General features: G+C 49.9%; 4 protein-coding genes; 1 reads left to right on the top strand and 3 right to left on the bottom strand.

The window, feature by feature from the left end:
* Positions 1 to 806: 806 nt before the first annotated feature.
* On the top strand, positions 807 to 7,455 carry GSTUM_00001058001 (uncharacterized protein; the record flags this gene model as incomplete). Its single annotated transcript, XM_002838359.1, has 5 exons — positions 807 to 5,259; positions 5,309 to 5,529; positions 5,579 to 5,725; positions 5,776 to 6,118; positions 6,170 to 7,455. 5 exons carry the CDS (start codon positions 807 to 809, stop codon positions 7,453 to 7,455), a joined length of 6,450 nt encoding a protein of 2,149 aa, XP_002838405.1.
* A 396-nt stretch (positions 7,456 to 7,851) lies between these two features.
* Positions 7,852 to 8,448, bottom strand: GSTUM_00001057001 (uncharacterized protein; the record flags this gene model as incomplete). XM_002838358.2 has 1 exon in its annotated part: positions 7,852 to 8,448. One exon carries the CDS (start codon positions 8,446 to 8,448, stop codon positions 8,011 to 8,013), a length of 438 nt encoding a protein of 145 aa, XP_002838404.1. The 3' UTR covers positions 7,852 to 8,010.
* Positions 8,449 to 12,373: 3,925 nt separating this feature from the next.
* Positions 12,374 to 14,091, bottom strand: GSTUM_00001056001 (uncharacterized protein; the record flags this gene model as incomplete). XM_002838357.2 has 2 exons in its annotated part: positions 12,374 to 13,165; positions 13,222 to 14,091. The coding sequence occupies 2 exons, from the start codon at positions 14,089 to 14,091 to the stop codon at positions 12,938 to 12,940; spliced, it is 1,098 nt and encodes a 365-aa protein (XP_002838403.1). The 3' UTR covers positions 12,374 to 12,937.
* A 2,225-nt stretch (positions 14,092 to 16,316) lies between these two features.
* Positions 16,317 to 18,616, bottom strand: GSTUM_00001055001 (uncharacterized protein). XM_002838356.2 has 2 exons: positions 17,805 to 18,616; positions 16,317 to 17,744 (listed from the first exon to the last, which is right to left on the bottom strand). Exons 1-2 carry the CDS (start codon positions 18,584 to 18,586, stop codon positions 16,733 to 16,735), a joined length of 1,794 nt encoding a protein of 597 aa, XP_002838402.1. The 5' UTR covers positions 18,587 to 18,616; the 3' UTR covers positions 16,317 to 16,732.
* Positions 18,617 to 18,773: the final 157 nt, after the last annotated feature.

The raw sequence follows: 18,773 nt of genomic DNA, 5'->3' as shown, positions 1-18,773 counted from the left end.
CTAAAGAAAATACCGTCACTGCTCGAGTAGATAAAAGTCTTGGTGAAATAAGGTTTCTCTTTGCCTCTTGAACGGGTCACCCATTGCACAATACCCCCTACACCCGCAGCAGTACCGTGATCTCCAGCAAGGTGAAGTCTCGTTTCACCAAGACTTTTGTCAAGTGACTGTAAGAGTTATTCATTGGAGGAAGAACCATTTGCGACGCCGAAGATGACGGCAAAGCCGATAGGGAAGATCGCAGCGTGACCGCGCATTTTGAGCTTATTCTGAATCGTTGATCGAAGAGAGATAAGAGGGGGCTTGGAAGTAATAGGATGGGCTTCTTACGGATTGCAGAGTTATGGCGTGCGGCGCGAGAGGTACCGGTACGGGTTCAAGGTATGAGATCCGGTACTAGTAAGATGATTGACATCACGTGGGCTACCAGAATCTTTTTCTTGACTTCGATAAGGTACCGGTACTCTACAAATTTAAAAATGCATGAATGTCTGTTGAATTACAAGCCAATTGACCCATTCATGCTAACTACTGTCTTTCAATAAAATTTTACTGGCTTGGCGGTTTGGATCGGACGGTTTTTGCCTTATCATAGTACGAGTACTGTACAACCTTGTAACTTACTCGGGTAGGACGCGTTAATTGGTTTTCGTCGCGTCCGAGACACCAATTTCGGTCCGTCACCTCTCCTATCTACTTGTGGGCGACGCGACTGGAACCCATGGAGCAACGCTCGTGCTGTAGCGCCGGAACTGCTACAAGGACGCACGACAAACACCAAAGTCAACCTCGCGACATATGATGACATGACGAACTGGAGGGAAACTGGTTATGTGCCCGCCTCCGACGATGACATTTCTGACGGCGAGCTATCGACCCAGGAGGAATTATTGGGGTTGTCGGAGCCACGAACACCCCTGAACCTATACCAGGGAGACTCGCCAGCTACATCTTCCCCACTATCATCACCGCCTTCCGTTGTTCTGACACCGCCCTCAATTTCTGCTGTGCGGTCTCCACCCCGCCGTGTTACCTTCTCGGTTGTCATTCCCGCAGCAGAAGGGAGGGAAGAGGAAGAAATAATAATACCTCCGGATAATGATGCACCACAATATTATCGAAGCCTCCGCGTACGTAAGCCAATTCAGAGGAATCCATATCTGATAGAACAGGAACGATATCGCCAAACCCTAAAGGCTCGAGGTGTCCGACCAGTACGAATTAGTGAGGTCGAAGAGGAAACAAATGGAGGGCTTGGTGCAGATGAGGACTCCCAAGAGCGCGACTATGTAGCGCCCCCCGAGCCGGAGAATGACGAAAGTCAGTTTGTGCCAGTGTCATCTAGAGGGAGGGGTGGACCTGGAGGGCAGGGTGATAGGCCGGTAGATATCTATGACTTTGAGGGGTTCCAAGATGCTGCTAGTGCTTCACGGGAGAGGCCTAGGCCTAATGGCGCTTTGGCGGATGGCGTGAAGCGACGCAAAGTAAACCATACATATTCAAAACGCCCGCATGCAAGTGCTGTCAGGCCTCAGCCGGATGCGGGCCAGAGTGCCGGAAATGCTCGTTTAACTCCCTCCAGCATCCAGGCAGAAATCGATGAAAATGGAAGGGACGTGTACGAGCTGTCTGAGGACTCGCCCCAGAGGCGATCTCGAACACCGCTTGTGCAGACATCACCTAATGGGTCGCCTACTAAAAAGACCCCACGGCAACCTACTCAAGAACAGGGCATAAAAAGGCGTGGCATACTTTCTCTTCTTGATTCATCATCAGATATTGAGTCATCACCTACTGGGCAAGGGAGGCCTCGGCCAATTTCGCCGGGGTCTGATGATGATACTCCTCGAGCCCGTCCCGTGAGAACTGTACTTGAATTATCTTCATCTCCGCCTGAAGAAGAGCCCACTCCATCAGAATCAGAGGACGAATCCCAAGAGGTCCGTCGTTTGCAACGCAAGACAGCAGGTGTACTTCCAGCTTCCTGGTGGAAACTCGACAAAAGACAGCACCCTAGCTCAACGAATGATTCTCGCCGCGATCGAAGAAGCTCGACTCCAGTACAGGATCTCACTCCCCGACCTGGCGTAGCGAGAGCAAGGATTACTTCCAGGCCAAGGTCTCCTGTCGGTGACGCCTTTCTTTTTGGCGATGATTCAGATGATTCAAACGGGCCGGCGAATATACAACCTCAAGCCCCTCCTTCGGGCCGCCCAAGACTCCTTCATCGCCAACATCAGATCGAAGTAATCGAAATTGATGATGTTGTGGAGGATGATAGAATAGATCGTATGCTTCCGGTAACTCAACGGAATAGCGGGCTTAGAAAACAGAAACAGAGAAATCAGAACGGGCCATCACGGGCGCCTCAGGGTATGAGTGCCGATAGGCTTAGTGGAGCTAGGAATTCTGGGAGTGGCTCACGCCTTCGGCAGCCAAGGATAACGAACCATATAGGCACGAAGAGGAACTCTACCAAAAGAAAACCGAAGGTCCCTCAGTTAGGAATTGTAGATGCAGTGAGGCATTATCGAGCTACCAATCCTGAAATCTCTCCCCCAACTTTTCTCAAAGTTGCAACGAGAAGTGCAAGGGAGAGGCGGTCAAAAGGAAGGCAAGGTCCATCAAAGAAGATATTCCAATTGGATACTGCGGCAGACACGCAGGAGGTGCAAAGCGTTCTGAGGGAGTGGAGAGAAGGGACTATAGCCATCAGAGCACATGATTCCCCAGATGAAGACCGTACCGATGCTCCTCCAACAAGACCACTATCACCCACCGTGGAACAACATCCTGCTGGGGTGCTGGGCTTGGATCTCGGACTTTCCTCAATAGGAGCTAGTGCTTCCCGGCGACGACCTAAACAAACTACTCTAACTAATATCATGCGTACACGGCCGCTATTGAGCAGGATTAATGATGCACACCGCTTGCGTCAAAAGAGCCGGAAGCGTTCGAATGTGACAGCTGTGCCAGCAAGACCAAATGCCATCACACATCAGCCGTTTTTTATGCCCGAGCCTACACAGTTCGAGAGAGAGGAGCCCCCAGGTATAGCAGTCGCAAGACTCCAGAAATCTTCTCGACAGGGACAACGACTAAATCTGGCCGAGCTGCTTCAGACAACAGCTCGAAGACACCAGAACCTAAGAAGGTTTATGGATGATGAGGATTTGATTAATCCACCGCCGATTATGCGCGGCGATCCCAGACCTGCCCCGACCTCAACCCTCAAAATTGTGAAGCCTACTCGGCCCCGGCGAAAGCGTACGCCGGCGCGAATTGATGCTGAGACTATCGAACGGCGTCAGCCTCCTCCAGAAGATCGAATCATCGCTGATGATGTAGAAATCGAAATGATCCCGGAGCCAGCTCCAAACACAACTCTGGATGTTAAGCCTGTACTTATCGGATTATTGCCCTATGGTAGCAAATACACATTATCATTCGATACAATTCCACTAAAACCCGGAACAATTTTCAACAGTGAGACGTTCATAGGATGTGGAGGCTTATCCAAAGCCTTGAATTCCAAGCTCCAGACACTCGGCCATAGCAGCAACTTTCGTTTTGGCGACAAACTTGTTCGCTGGGGCGTTTACGAGGATTCTATGGCCGCAGAGTTTGAGTCGATCATGCATGATATCGTAGAGTTTGTAGACGGAGCACATAAGGGGGGTAGCGATGTTGAGGCCCATATGTGGGCTTCTCGGGCTTACATGTTTTACCTCTTCTTCTCAAACTATCTTTACCGGGTGATATCTTTCTCTGACTCTATTGACCTGATATCATTTGGTCAACGAATACTTCAGGCTATCGACACATCCTGTGATCAGGTCTTACCGGTTCTAGAGGGGAGCACGCCTCTAAGTTTAAGCAAAGCGCCAACGCGCTTAGCGCTCCAGCTCCATGTCTTTGGTCTGTTGTTTGCTTTTCAAATATATAAACTCGCATCCGGAGATCCTGGAGCCCGGGAACGACTAGAGCTGGATAGAACGATCCGGAGACTAGGACATCAATTGCTTGGTCGCCTCTTGAGATGTGGCTTTAATGCTATTAGGGAATGCTACGAGGATCAGCGGGTAATCGCCAACTACGAGCGTGGGATAGATCCAAAGCATTATCTCATTGAAGCCTGGGTTATTGCGATATACACCTTGGATTCAGTTCACTATCAGCATATTAGTTTTTGGCAGCTATTAAATAACGAATTGCGACCTCCAGAAATTGAGCGGGCTTTAGATATACGGATCTTCGAGAAGCACTGGCGTAGAGTCTGGACAATCTTACCGCTATACCAGTTCGATGAATTTGGAGTTGTCCAAGGACCAGTGAGAGATGGAAACCTCTCTGAGAATTGGGCGCTTTTGAGAGTCCTCATTGGTCGACCTCTGAAAGTATATGGCACAAATATTGAAGGGCACTCTGGCGCCATCAATGCATACTGTAGGACACTATACGCACGATGTCATCACCTCATTGCGAAGTGGGGATGGTTGAATACCGATATTATTATCCCGGTACTTTACGAATTCTTCGCCAGCAAGAACCTAGCCAATCTAAGGAATGAGGAGACCTACGGGTCCCCTGATTTCCTCCAGAATCTTGACCGCAATCCGTCCCTGGAAATGCGGGACTCTGACCCTTGCTTTCATCTGCTATTGAAGGTAGTTGGCTTAGGCCTTCACGCAATGAAGGCATCAACGCCGATCAATAAGATTGGAAATCTCGTCAACAGGCTGATGCCAAACCACGGCCGTCAATATCTCAAGTATGAAGAACTCCGGGTAGAAAACCTTACCGCATTGCGAAATCATCATGATCTACTCTCAACACTATGGTGGGCTTCTCCGCCTCAATGTCGTCCCCCATTGGAGGCAATTCGATATCTGGTGGACCCGGATCTGTCGCATCAGCAAGCTTGCATCGTCAGTATTAGAGCCTGGTTGAATCTTATGCGTTTTCAACTGCACAGCGGCGAGGGCCTAGACGTCTTGAAGCCATTCATGGGGTGGTTCGACCACTTCACAGGTTCCGCCTTGAACCAACACCACGCCGCACGGAATGAGGCGGAAAAGCACTTCAGCGCGGCAAAGGAGAGGGGTGATACGGAGTTAACGGAAGATATTATGGAGGATAACATCCGCCGGAATCAACAGCAACTCGAGGGTATTCTTATTGACGCGTTGAAGTCATTGCGCAGTACGCTGGTAGGAATCAAAGGACAGACACAGAGTGCGATTGTAATTCTCACGAAAGGTATCTATTCCCTGATCGATTATTGTTGTCGTGCATAAACTAAAGTTAGGAGTAGCTTCTACTGCGAATGTATTGAATTCTTACGGTCGACTCTCGAATAAACTGATCTTTGAAGCTCTTGATTTGATCCAGCAGTATTTGGTTGTTACTAAGAGTGCCGACGAATCCGCTGGAGTCTCTGTTCAAGCGGGCGAGGACAGCCAGGACTATGGAGACTGGTCGGGATTCGACGATATCATAATTAAGGATGATCAAAGGGCAGCAGCTGAAGTATGGGCCCGGCATTTTTTTTTTGCAGGCGTTCAGCTAACAATATTAGCAATTGTTTGTTACTGTATATGAAGCATTGCATAGGCTGCTTTCCAACTGCTTTGGTAGCGACATACAACCAGAAGATAGTTTTCTAATCAAAACCGTTGATACATGGGCTCTAGTCGTCGGGTTCCTAGTCCGACATGGGCTAAAAGTAAGTTGGTGTTCCCTGAATATAGCTAATGATACTGACCGATCCGCCAGAACTGGGATGCATATCTTGACCAATATAATCCAGAGTCATGGTCATCGCTTCGTGACACGGAGCAAACTCGGAAGTTCACGGCGTATTTCATCCCGAAAGTTATACAATCGGCACCAGACGTGTATGAGTCCAACAAGACGGCGTTCATATCCTTCTGGTTGAAGACATTAGTGGAAAGGGAGTCATTGCTCAAGTTCCAGAATGAGTATACTGCGACGCTCCTCAACTGTGATCCTACTAATCCGATTCTTGCAAATCCACCATTCGTGCGCGACGAGGTGAGCGGAGAGTTCAAAGTCACCCTGACCGACTTCCGAGCTCGACGTTTATCTTTGATATCTAGTAAGTCACGCCATCTCATTACTTCTGAAATCTAATTAACACCACTCACAGCAATCCTTGCAAACATGCGAGAGAACTACGAAGAAACCCACAACGACTCTGCGCAGCGAGCCCTAACGCTCAAACTCGAATACTCAGAGATGCTTAAATCCATGATGAGGTCCATGAAGGAGATCTACCAAGTACTATACCCGCACACCCATGCGCACGTAATTCTAATCTCCAAGCAGGAAATCCATGCGAAATCTTCCTCAGGCGCATACGTCAAATTTGTGCAGCAAGTAGTCGAGTACTTGCAGCAGCACTCGATCGACATCGTGACGATCGACCCCTTCTTCACCGACTCGAGTGTGTTCCCGCTGCCGTCCGCTGATCCTATGTACGTCGTTGGCCGACTCAAGAATTACGGCCTGAAGCTCTCACACCAGCGCATGCACAAGCAGCTCACCAGCTTTTTCCAATCCGTCTGTGAGCGCGCGGCGATCGATGGACAGCAGGAGTATCTTGTTCACCAACTTACCACTGCGTTGTCCGGGGAATTGGAAGTGGGCCCGGCACAGAAACCCAGCCTGCGGTCGCTTTTTACTGAAGCGATATTCCCGGCGTATATCGAGTGCACGTTTACTAACCCTGCGGGGTGGATACTCAGCGCGCCATTGCTCCAAGCTACTGAGAAGATACTCGCAAAGCTCCGGTTGGATGTGGACTCTACACTGGACGCATGCGTCGAGGCAGTAACATCCATGTTAACAACCCTCCTAAACTCAATCCACGCATCGCTAAGCGCACTCCCAACCCCGGATATCCTCTCCTCATCGGTAAACACCGCAATCTACTCCCTCTTTCTAAAAGTCCTAACGCGCGCAATCCCCCTCCTGGACACCATATCCCCAACCCCCCACCACCCAGCATACGAAACCGCAAAAAGCATGACGACCCACGCCGCCGCCATCCAGCAGCACATCTCGAATCCTGCCGTTCCCCTCCTCCCCCTTCCCCCCCTCCCCAACCCACCTCCTGGCCCACATACAAGCACAAAATCAACAACAACAGCAACACTAACAAAAACCCTGCGCACGGAGTGGAAAATGCATAACGGGATCTGGTACGTTACGCGGCCTGCCTCTCGGCGGGAAGTGCTCGTGCCGAAGTTTGGGGTGGAGGTCGAGGAGTTGGGAGGGGTCGTGGACGGGTTGTTTAGGGTCGCTGCAAGGAGTGAGTGGATGGGGGGGTTGGTTAGGGGGTTGGATCTGCGCGTTTGGAGGGAGGAGAATATGGGGCGTGGGAGGATGGGTATTTGTGGGAGAGTTGGGGGGGTTGGGGGGGTGTTTGTTTAGTTTAGGGGTTTGGGTTTGTATGTATGATAGTGTAGTATATGGGTTGCGAGGATTGCTGTGGGCTCGGCGTTCGGTTTGGGCGTGCTTTGGGTACTTCTAAAGTTGGTATGGATTTAGTGTGGCGGGGACTAACTTTTGTTGGAGATTCTCGTTAGAAATGATCGGGATATGGTAGATATGGACGGACAAGATAATGCCATGTATGACTCTGGAACTTTCGGTCGCGCAAATTTGAATCTCAATGGTCACATGCGACCTAGTGGTAACAAAATGGGGATATGGTTTAGTGGTATAATACCTCTTTAGCATAGAGGTGGTCCGGCGTTCGATTCGCCGTATCTCCAATTTTTTTTGCTCTCGCAGAGCGCTGAATTTTCACGCTAGAATTAACGAGGATATATTGACGCTAGTAAATATCATAGAAAACACAGCAGCCAAGTCCGCAATCCATCCATCCTCCGATAACTTAGTTTAGTTGTTGGCGAGTTTGGAAGTTGAAATAACCATCCACAACCTCATCCATCATAACCCCTCACCATCCACCCATCTCACCTCCTAACTAACCGGCTCAGGCCTCTGCGAAAACAAAAGCTTCCACCTCACAATCTCAAAAATCTCCAACTCCTCTCCTTCCCACCCTCGCTCCCCACCCCCACCACCAGTAGCATTATCCCTCCTCCGCAGGACCCCGAGCGGCGTAGCTAGCTCCTTCACTTCGCCCGTAAGCCGCTGATTCTTACCGATGTATAAGTAGACCTGCTTGGAAGGCGTTAGGTCACCGTCTGGAAAAATTAGTCTGCCGACGGGAGTTTCGTGGCTTTGCTGCGCGTTTGAGGAGGCGGTGGCGGTAGAGAGTTGTTGGGGGAGGTTTATGGTTCCTTGGACTTCGACGATTGCGAGGCCGGAGGGGGTATGCAGGAACTGTGGGAGGGGGTTTGTTGGTGGAGGGGGAGGGGGCGAGCGGGGGGTTGGATGGAGGGGGATTGATGGCATGTTTGTTTTTTGTTTAGTTTTGTTGTAGTAAAGATTGAAGGCTCAAGTGAAATATCCAGGATGGATGGGTAAATTAAATTTATATCGCTTAAGTCCACTTTATCGATAATGTAACCCCTAACCCTACCTCCTACTTATGATACCTGCATCTTCCCGCCCTTCCGCTGAATAGCCCCATCCCTCTTGGCCCTCTTCCTTTCCCTCTCCACCCCCCGCAAAAACCTGCCGACTGTCCTAACCCCCACCCCCACCACTGCCCCTGCCGCCGCGGCCGTGTCCCATATCTCCCACACCGACGCCCCCGGCCGCTCCTCACGGATCCGCACTAGGCGTCGCCGATCCTGCTTGGTCAGCCCCTTCTTCGGTCGCCCTCCGGGCCGCGGACGGAGTTCTCGGTTGCTCTCCCAGCGCTTGACGATCGCTGTTGCTTCCGTTTCGGAAATGTTGGTCTCCTCGGATATACTGCTGTAGGATTTGCCCCGCGCGCGCCACGTGATTATTAGGATGCGCTGGTCGAGGGTTAGTTTGTGGCGCTTTGGCACCGGGGTGGCCGTGGTGGTGGACATGGCGTTTAGTTAGCCTCCGTTTGGTTTGCGATTTGTGTACTCGAGTATGATACTATGGGGATTGGCCAACTTGTAGAAAGATACCGAGGAGATTCTGGGGAGTCAGGATTGAAGGGAGGGGGAGAGGGTGGGCTGAAGGGTGTGCACTTCAGTCTCTATCTTGTAGGGTAACTTAGGGGATGTCTTCCTGCCTTGTTCTCGTGCTGTTGATGACGTATGATCCCTTCTGCGCTGGTGGTGTGAGTGGCTTGCAGGATGTGGCAGTTGGAGTGGCATTGCACTCGAGTGACTTTCTATGACGATAGTGTTGAATTTTGATACCACTGAGAGAAAAGAGCGCTGTCATAAACGATAAATAACTCTTAGAGTGTAGCAGTAGGTGCTATGCACATAGAATCTACCGCGTGGCAAATATCTTATCCATAGTCTGGCCTACGATAAGCTATTCCAGCATTATTCCAGAGAGGTTTATCCTATCGGGTCCCTAGCTCAAGATAGACGTAAGCCTCAGCGGCAAGCACTTCTTCCCCGGCTCCGATTGAAGCGCATCTGGCATCATATTTGCTCGGGCACTCAATCACTCTTCACAACTTGGATCCCTCAGTTCGGAATTTGGTTTGGCGGTCTCTCAAGGCACCTCTCGCGCTGTGAAGGCGTAAAGAAGATCCAATGCCGATATCATAATAGAAATGGCAGTATCCTATGGCAGCTCTCAGATCAGCCCAATTCTCATTCTTCCCGATATATCAAATAACGGCTGTTGGGAGCCTTTGGACTTCCTGATGCAAGTCCGGTCTGCTATTTCAGATAGCAATTAACCATCTCTCTCCCCATCTCACAGCTGTAGTTTTATCGTGATAATTGGACTCGACTCCTCTACTCTTTCATGAAATCCTTAGTCTACCTCCCCTCCCCGGATATTTTCTCCCCAATGCCTTCAAATGCTACTGGACTCAGGCTAGTTAAGCCTAGTCTATCCACCAGACCTTCCCCCCATGAGTGAGTTGGGGCAACCGCATTCGGGAGGTGGTGAAGGAAAATATAGCTCTAGAAGAGGTAAGGACAGACCACAGCAAAATGTTCAAGGCTCACAGTCCACGCCTTCACAGATTAAGTCCATTTGGCACGTGTGCTGTGGGGAATACTGGTGAAGAAAAAAAGTGAGTAACTTAGTCTACGAGACCAAGGACAGAACGGAACTCGAGTGCACTATTAGTTGGACCCGGAGCTCCCCCAGCAACAGAGACCCCACCAATGTCCCCTCCCTCCCTCCCCGCTAACCAGCATGTAATGGAATTGGTCACTAGATATCCCAGGGCCCGTCAACTGCCGCACGCTCAGTAGATCTCCTTCTCGAAATTGTATATTAGCAAATTAATCAGTTCCTAGTTTCAATTTCATGGGTACTTTGGCTCTTGTGCGGAAAGGTGGAATATGAAAACCACCTTATAAAACATACCCCTCTGCCTGCCAATGGCATTCTGTCGATTTAGGTAGTATCCCGCCAAATAATCGATTAAAGAAAAATGTCACCTTCCCTCAGGGAGCGCTGGTCGACCTGACTGGTACGTTTATTCTGTGCGAGACTATGAGGGAGGTTGAGGAAGTCAACGTACGAGTAGACCTCACCCAACCCATCAACGGCATCAGAAACCGCAAACACAATGGGGGTGAGGCGTGCGGGGGTTGGGTTGCCTAGGTGAGTTTATCATATGACGCATGAACATCTTCACGACTCAAACTGACCCCCGCCAGCACAATACTCGGTCGTCCACCTTAATGACGCATAAAACCTTTAGAGCTCCCTCCTATGCACCACCTGATACAATCTTCTCCTGTTGCGCTGCCATTCTTGTTGCCGAAACCTTCTCAGGATACAAGAACAGAGTGCAGAGAGCGGGCCATTGTTGCTCCATTTATACGTTTCCTCTCTTAAGGTTTTTTCTTCCCCCTCATGCTAGTGTTAGTCCCTTAGGTCTCTGCACGGCATGGATTCCTCCCCACCCAGCGGATACACGACGAAAGCAATGCCACGCTCCGCCCCCCCAGTACATCGCACAAGTAACATGAGGTTTAATATCAATTTACTTTAGCCTTCCCTCCAGAAGGCAGAACGGTCAGCGTGACCCAGCACATACACAAGTACCCCACGAGCACTGCCCCGGCACCGAATCAAGGATTTCTTAGGCACAAAGTCCCGGTTTCCTGTTTATCCACTATCTCCCAATGCGGCACAAACCATGCTAGATGATCATTGGCTATTTCTCCTGGCAAGCGAGCGTTGGGGCTCGCGACATCCACCCGGCCAGCCAACTTATTCCATCCATTAAATGAGAGAATGGGCAGGCCAATGGCCCCAACGTGCGTGGCGGTGTGGCGACTAGTGATACCGGTACTATGGCCAATCGCACCATAACTGGCACCAAGGAAATGGTGTGATAAAATGAAAAGGTTGAATTCACTCCAGCGTCAACCCTTCCTCGCTCAAGCCACGCCCGCCCCAACCCCCATGTTCCGCTCTCCAGTTCACGAGTGATTCATCATGATTAACATGATATCACACAAACTCCGGACCATCGGGAGTTTTGGCTTTCCAGCCGACGTTCGGTCATATGATACCATCCATCACACCCCACACGATTCGTCCGGGGTTACGAAGAGTGTCACTGAGAAATAGGTCAGGAGGGATGGATGAAAAAGGAAAGCGATCTCAAGCAAAAACGAGCAATCCAGTATCAACAATGCAAAACTTTCCTGCAACTTACCGCTTCGAATGGAGAACCCCTCCCCCCCCCCGGATGAGTGGAAGGAGGTGTGTTAAGCTTCCTTGTGACTACCAGTGTTATCGGGCGGATCACATCGTTTTCGCTGGTCACACAATCCGTAACTAGATCGGCGGGGAGGAGGTGAGGTTTCACCGACCCTCGCAAACTGTGGTATTCTATCAGTTAGTTAGTTTGTAATTCTTGCTGCAACCCACGCCTGTGTTGTGATGGGTTTCCAACCATTTCACTTCCATTGGGATTGAGTATCGGAATCAATTATAAAGGGACTCTCATTTTTGTTTTCCCTTCATTTTTTCGCTTTAACACATACGGTTATACAAATTAGGCCCCAGTTAACCAGCCCTAGCTACTTAGTCAGCATAACCCATTGCACCCACGCTCGGTATCCAAAAAACCCACAATGTATGATATTATCATAACCGTAACAAACCCACAAATCTCATAATCCAAATAGTACAAAGCCTCGAAAGAAAGACAGAAAGAAAAAGGAAAAAAAGGAAAGAGAAAAAAAAAAAAACATCTATGCTCAACAGAATATCAAGTACAACTGCATATACTCCTACTCACGAGCACATACCAAATACCCCCCCGCGTCCCCACTACTTCAACTTCAACACCACAACACCCCATAATACGCATTACCGATGCCTATCCTAACTCACTACGATCAAACTGGATCCTACTACTCGAGTAGCATCCACTACTTATTTATGATACTGTACCGGTAGACCGCCGGGGCGGAATATGTACGTAGGCAGGGTAGTATTGGCTGTAACGGGCTGGGTTGTTGCGGGTTCACGGTGGGGTGCGGGAGTTGAAGATCATATCATATCATTTGTGGAGGAGGGGGGGGAGTGGTGAAGTAAATTCTATCATGTCTGGCGATTGGCGTAGTAGGTATAGTAAAGTACAAGATCTCCCTCTGGCTCCTCCGTCCGTCCATCCATTCATTCATTCATAGTGACCGCTAAAAAATCAATCATCTCCCGGTCCGTTCATCCAATCCCATCCCATCCCAAGAACAAACCAATGGACTGAAGATAAAGAAGAAAAAGGCTACAACTACAACTACAACTTCGACTTCACAACCCCCACCCCCGCCCTGCATTCTGGGCAGGTGGTGGGGGGGACGGCTAGTCAACTGATACCCATAAACTTCTTAATCCCCCCACCTGTCTTCTTCCTCATGCTCGGTTCTGGCCTGCTTGGTTTTGGTGGCCACATATCGTCGCATTGCCAGCCCTCCACGAGTGCGTTAATCATGTGTGGTAGAGCGATGGGTACCGGTGGGGTCGCGCCCTCGAGAACCACTTTTCTATAGATTTGCGGGTATGCTTGGGGAGTCACCAGGTTTGTCAGGGGGTTCTGATTGCGCCCGGTTAGCAAAAGAAGTGAGGATGGGAAGGGATGGGAAGGGGTACATCTTTAAACCTCGATTCTCGAACAGGAACTTCATCCCCCACAGCGCCAGTCCAGGCATCCCGTCTGGCGACAAACAATCTCAACCCATCGTTCCATGCCATCTCAGCCTCCATCTCCCGTTTCACACGCTCCCGCAATTTCTCCGGCGTGGGCACGTCGTCCGGGCTCTCGAAGGGGTACTGTCCGCTCTCGCTCTCCCGCTTGACAATGTTGGCAGCATCGACGTCGCTGTCGTCCTCCCTCCTCCGCCAGACGCCCTCCCTCGAGGTTCCCGCGCCCCGCTGCTTTACACGTTTCGGCTTGGGCGGCGGAGTCAGTGCTCTCCTGTATGACGATGCCCCAACGCTATCCTCCAGGTCTAGGTCCAGGTCCAAGGACGAGTCGGAGCCCGCGTCTTCCGAGTCGGAGTCGCCCGTGCGGGAGGTTGCGAGCGGGGAGCTGGCAGCGTTGGGACGCCAGGACCCTAGACTACCGCTTCGTTGGAGTGCGAATTTCGAGGGTTGACCGGGCGGGGGCGGCGGGGTGAATACCCAATCCGTGGAGACGCTGTCCAGGACGATGCGCGCGGAGTGGAGGGCTTCCAATCGCTCGTTTTTGGAGAGAGTAGTGTCTGGGGCGATGCGTACGGATTTTTTGGGCAGGGAAGGCATGGCGTGCTCTCGTCGGGTTGAGGCTATCGGTTTGCTCGCGGCGACCGGGGGTGTAGGTGTATGTGCAATGTGGCCGGTATCATTGTATTGGCGCAAAGCATCTACTGGAGTAAGGCGAGCTCTGATGCGATACATAGCAGTGTGACAAATGGTTGACGGACTCCTCCTTGGCACAAATGTATAATAAGACTGCATGATAACGATGTTCCCGCTTCTCATCCTAGAGAAGAAACAACCCTTCCTTTTCCAACCCCACCCAAAACAATCAAGATATATATAACTTAGTCTTTCAAAACGGTCAAGAAAAGTTGCACAGAGAGGATTTTGGATGCAACTAAGAGTTACCCGGACAGGGAGGAGGGGAGGGGGAGGCTAAGCAATCAGCCTAATTATTGGTTTCTACAGTTGTGTCCATGAAGTTCCCTTACCCTTCCAAGCACTGTTAAACTATGATATAATAATATTATTATAATAATATTATAATACTAGTATTACAAGTATTATCATATCATACTATCCCTGGAAACGCTTCGCTAGCCCAACCCTTTACCATAATAATATTATCATAACATTATCATAATATTATGATATGCTATCATAAGCAGGGATGGTTCTTCCGAGCCGCAAAGGGCTATCTATACCTGGCGATAGACCCCAGCGAGAAACAGTTACTGGTGCTATGATAACTTACATGTTGTGACTCCATTCTCGCGATTTGAGGCCTCGCCACAAAATTCCAGGGCCACATATGATAATATTATTATACATACAAGGTTTGTATGTGCTAGTATCATAATATATAAACCGAACTGCGACCTACCGGTAGCTCTAACGGCGTTCAAATCGCAAATGTTGAACCCTGGCACCACCACACTCTACCATACCTTTTTCTTGCCGGGAGAAATATCATATTCACGAAAAAAAAACTCCACTAAGGTTGAACTCCCATGACACACACACAACACAAACTGCACTGGGTATATGGTCTGGGATGGGAACAATGTAATAATCATGATAATAATTTAATGACCTCGGAGGCCCCCCAGTCCATCTCCTGAGCCTACCCTACATACCCCCCCCCCACATTGGGGGGTTCTGGAACTGCCTTTTGCCATCCGGGTTGTGCTGATATATAACTAATATTGCTGTGGTGATCAAGGGTTGCTGCTGATACACACTGAGTTAGGAGGGATGTGGCCGTTTTCGATAAAATTCTCCGGTTCTTTTATGATACACGCCGGAGCATGGGGTGCAGGATGTATATTACTTGTAGTATGATAATATTATTATATATGATACCGGTATGATATTTGCAAACAGGGCCCCGGCAGCCTGGTGCTCCGGGGTTTTTTTTTTCTTCTTCCCCTTTTCCCTTTTGCTTGTAGCCCTTATTATACCGGTGCTCGAGTAATATATCATAATATTATTATCATAATATTATCATACTTGTTATATATCATAGGCACCTAACTTGGAGCGCCCCGAGCTTCCCCGTCCTGTCACTCTTAACACCAAAGCCGAACAAACGCACTCCATCGGATACCTCACAGTGAGGGCAAAAAAAGAGAAAGAAAAAAAAGAAAAAAAAGATAGAGTATGATATTATAAGCCAAACTGCTCGAGTATGATACTATTATCATGATACAGCACAGCGCAGGTTCCTGTACGAGTAGTCTACTGGTCATCTGCCTGAGGCTGAGAATGGTTACCCAACCCAAACCCCCACTAAAACACAACAATACCATTATGATTTATGATATGATACCCCCACCCCAAACAACCCCCTTCCCCGGATTCCCCCCTCCAAAAACGAAACAAAACAAAACAAAAACAAAAACAAAATATTAACCCACAAGGATGATCAACGAAAAGAAAAGAAAAAAACAAAGAAAAGAAAAGAAAAGAAAAACAAGAACGAAAGAAAAAAAAGCTTTGACATGTCTCATTCCCTATCCAGATTGGGAAAGGTAAGGAAGCGAGAAGGGTGTCTTGGCGCCCTTTTTTTTGGGCTGTCGCGTGTTCCGGTCGGGTCAGCCCCGGTTTGGCGTCCTCGATCTGATGGTGGGTGCAGGGCTGGGCTTTTGATTGGGCCTAGGGTATTTGCCGTGCTCATCTGTCTTACAAGGTGCATACCGGTACATGGGTGGGTTGGGGTCGGTGATGGTGGTGGGCATGATAGGTTTTACCGTGGACGTATGAAGTATCATACTTGTACTCGAGTAGAGTATGCGACGGAGTGGAGAAAACGGTACTGTACATATCATGCTCCACTCGACCGCGCGAGAACTGTGGTCCCCACCATGATGATGTTGCTGAAGATGGTGGGAGGCAAGGGGAGAACGCTAGATACCGGTAATCTATCCCTCGGCAGGGGGGATGCTCTGCTCGCATGGGATGCATTGTCAGGGAAGTAATAGTAACTTATGTTTTACTGGGACTTAAACTATGATGATAATGATGAATGAATGAATGAATGAATATCACAAGAATGAAGATGGCAAGAAAGGAAGGAAGAAAGGAAGTACTGGTTACGATACTATAAAAACACCGCCCACCGATATAGATATGGAAAAATGAATCAATCGTATCGCACAGTCGCAAAGTAGAGCAGATGATCGTAGAGCGAAAGCTATCCTCCCAAACGGCTCAAGGAAATCCATAGAAATAGAATAGTAAGGAGAAAAGAGGAAAAAAGAAGGTAAAAAACTATGGTAAAAATTGGATAGGCAATTTATTGTTTCGCGATCAGGGGAAGGGGGGGAGGGGTTGAGAAGAAGAAAAAAAAGTCAAACTTTTCCGTTCGGCGCCGTCTCTTCCTTGTCAAACGAAGCAAGAAAGCAAATCCTAGTGAAAAACAAAATCAAGCTCCTACCTCTGTAACATTGCCTTTTCTCATCCCCGTCTTGCTCTCCGACCACCTCCCCTTGTTCCACCCCACCTTTCCTACGCCACCTCCACCTCTGCTGGGTGGGAGTTCACCCCATCTTCTCACCCACTCTCTCTCGTCAAGCCGGCGCTTTCTGCTGCCACCGCCTCTGGCTTCGGCCTCGCCTGCCTCCACCCACTCCATATCCCAAATCGAGTAGCTCATGCCGTCATGGATAGTGTTCCAGCTGCGGGACTTTAACGCGTTTCGCACGGACCCGGTATACTTCTGCAGCGTCGGTAGGATGAGAAGGTTCACAATAAGATCCTTCCCCGGTTGGATGGTTGGCCCTTCATCCGCTGCATGCGCCCCTTTGCCCTTCTTCCTGACCGGCGATGGGATTGTTGAAAGCATGTTTGTGATGTCTCCCCGACTGGTAGTCTTCCTGCACCCGGTCTCTGCTACAAGATCTGGGGTGGCCCCCTCCGGAAGCACTCCGGGAACCTTTCCAAGATGTACCAATACCCCCAGAACATCGGAATCGTCCGTATAGACCTCCGTACCCCACACACATCTACGTCTGTGCACATCTCTCCTCTGCTCCGCACTGAGGAACCTACGTGGAATTCGAACCTGAAAGATGCAATTCTCTCTGCCTTCGAATCGCGGCAGCAATGGCTGCGTTACCGACAATCCTTGTTTGGGGGTCGGTGTGGGTTGATATATCGTTGAGCCGAGATACTGCCTTGGTTTCGAAGCCAGGCTAGCCAATACCTTAGATGAATCTATGAGTAGACTTGTCTTGACCCTTTGCGGGGGAGGGGCCGGTGAAACAGCAGCAGGATGGTGATGGTGGACAGTCACTTGATGAACATGATGCGGATGAGCCATGGCCATACTGTTGGGTGACTTGGATCGCGCTCCAGCCCTTGCCAACGGGATCTCGAGGCCTGACCCTGCTGGCTCATCGTCAACCTTATGATGATGACGATGGTGATGGACAGCGCTATGTTTCCTTCCCCGTTAGCCTTACGATGTAGAATAATAAACATGAGCGGATACATACTGCAGCGAATGGTGATGGTGGTGCTTTTTCTTCTTTTCCAGTTTCCCAGCTTCTTCCTCGTCCCTTTCCCTTTTGCCCAATGCATTGGAAGGTTTCCCACCTTCCCTATTGGCCTCAGGGAAAGCCTTCTGGATGGAATCATCCCAACTCTTGGCCATATTCGGCATGCCCATGCCAATACTAAAGCCTGAGCTCAGCCGCTTATTGGGGCTTTGATTCCCGGCGTTGGGGCCGCTCACCCGAGCATTCCCATCCCTTTCCTTTTCCACACGCCTTCTCCTTTCTTCCTCTCCTACTATACTTGACAACCCACTAGATAAAGCCCTGCTCAACCCCCCCCGTAAGGCATCCTCTGCCCTCGTGGGTTCATCCCTTCCATTCTGCAGATTTTGGCGCCTTGAGTCGCGGGTTCCGTCTCCCACAGGCGGAAGAACGGTTGGCAGGCTAGCAGGCATCGCAAATGGACTGGGGGGCATAGGAGTAGTGTATCCCGTGAATGACCCAAAATCCCCCCTCCCGGTAGCAGTAGCTGTAGGTAATGGAGCTGGGGTAGGGCCAAGACCTCCGGCCCCAGCAGTTGACGTTTGGGGAAGAGAAATTGCGGCAGAATTGGGCATACCCGACATAGACAAAGGCGCCCCGGACATCTCCACATGGTTTTGTGGACCATTGGACGGCATTCTCGAGGTAATTGTCATAGGGTACGAGAGATGAGAAGTTGAGGTTTGAGGCTGGTGCCCAACCTGCCTAGGTTCTCCGCCATAAAACGACCTACTAGCCATAGCTTGAATTCCATTACTTCTTTCACTTCGCTCCCGCTCCCTCTCCCGCTCCCTCTCCCTCTCCCGCTCCCTCTCCCTCTCCCTCTCCCTCTCCCTCTCCCTCTCCCTCTCCCTCTCTCTCTCCCTCTCCCTTTCCCTTTCCCTTTCCCTCGCGCGAGCAGATGAGGTTCTCGCGCCCTACAAGCTA

The sequence above is a fragment of the Tuber melanosporum genome, assembly GCF_000151645.1.
Source record: "Tuber melanosporum whole genome shotgun sequence assembly, scaffold_244, strain Mel28".
Lineage (NCBI taxonomy): Eukaryota > Fungi > Ascomycota > Pezizomycetes > Pezizales > Tuberaceae > Tuber > Tuber melanosporum.
The sequence above is the reverse complement of the archived record's forward strand: the minus strand, read 5'-3'. Positions and strand labels throughout refer to the sequence as shown.

Coding starts and splice junctions, on each gene's coding strand:
- GSTUM_00001055001 (XM_002838356.2), bottom strand. CDS start 18,586: ATGGCTAGTAGGTCGTTTTATGGCGGAGAACCTAGGCAGGTTGGGCAC. Junction 17,745..17,804: donor CACCATCACCATTCGCTGCA/GTATGTATCCGC, acceptor AAGGAAACATAG/CGCTGTCCATCACCATCGTC.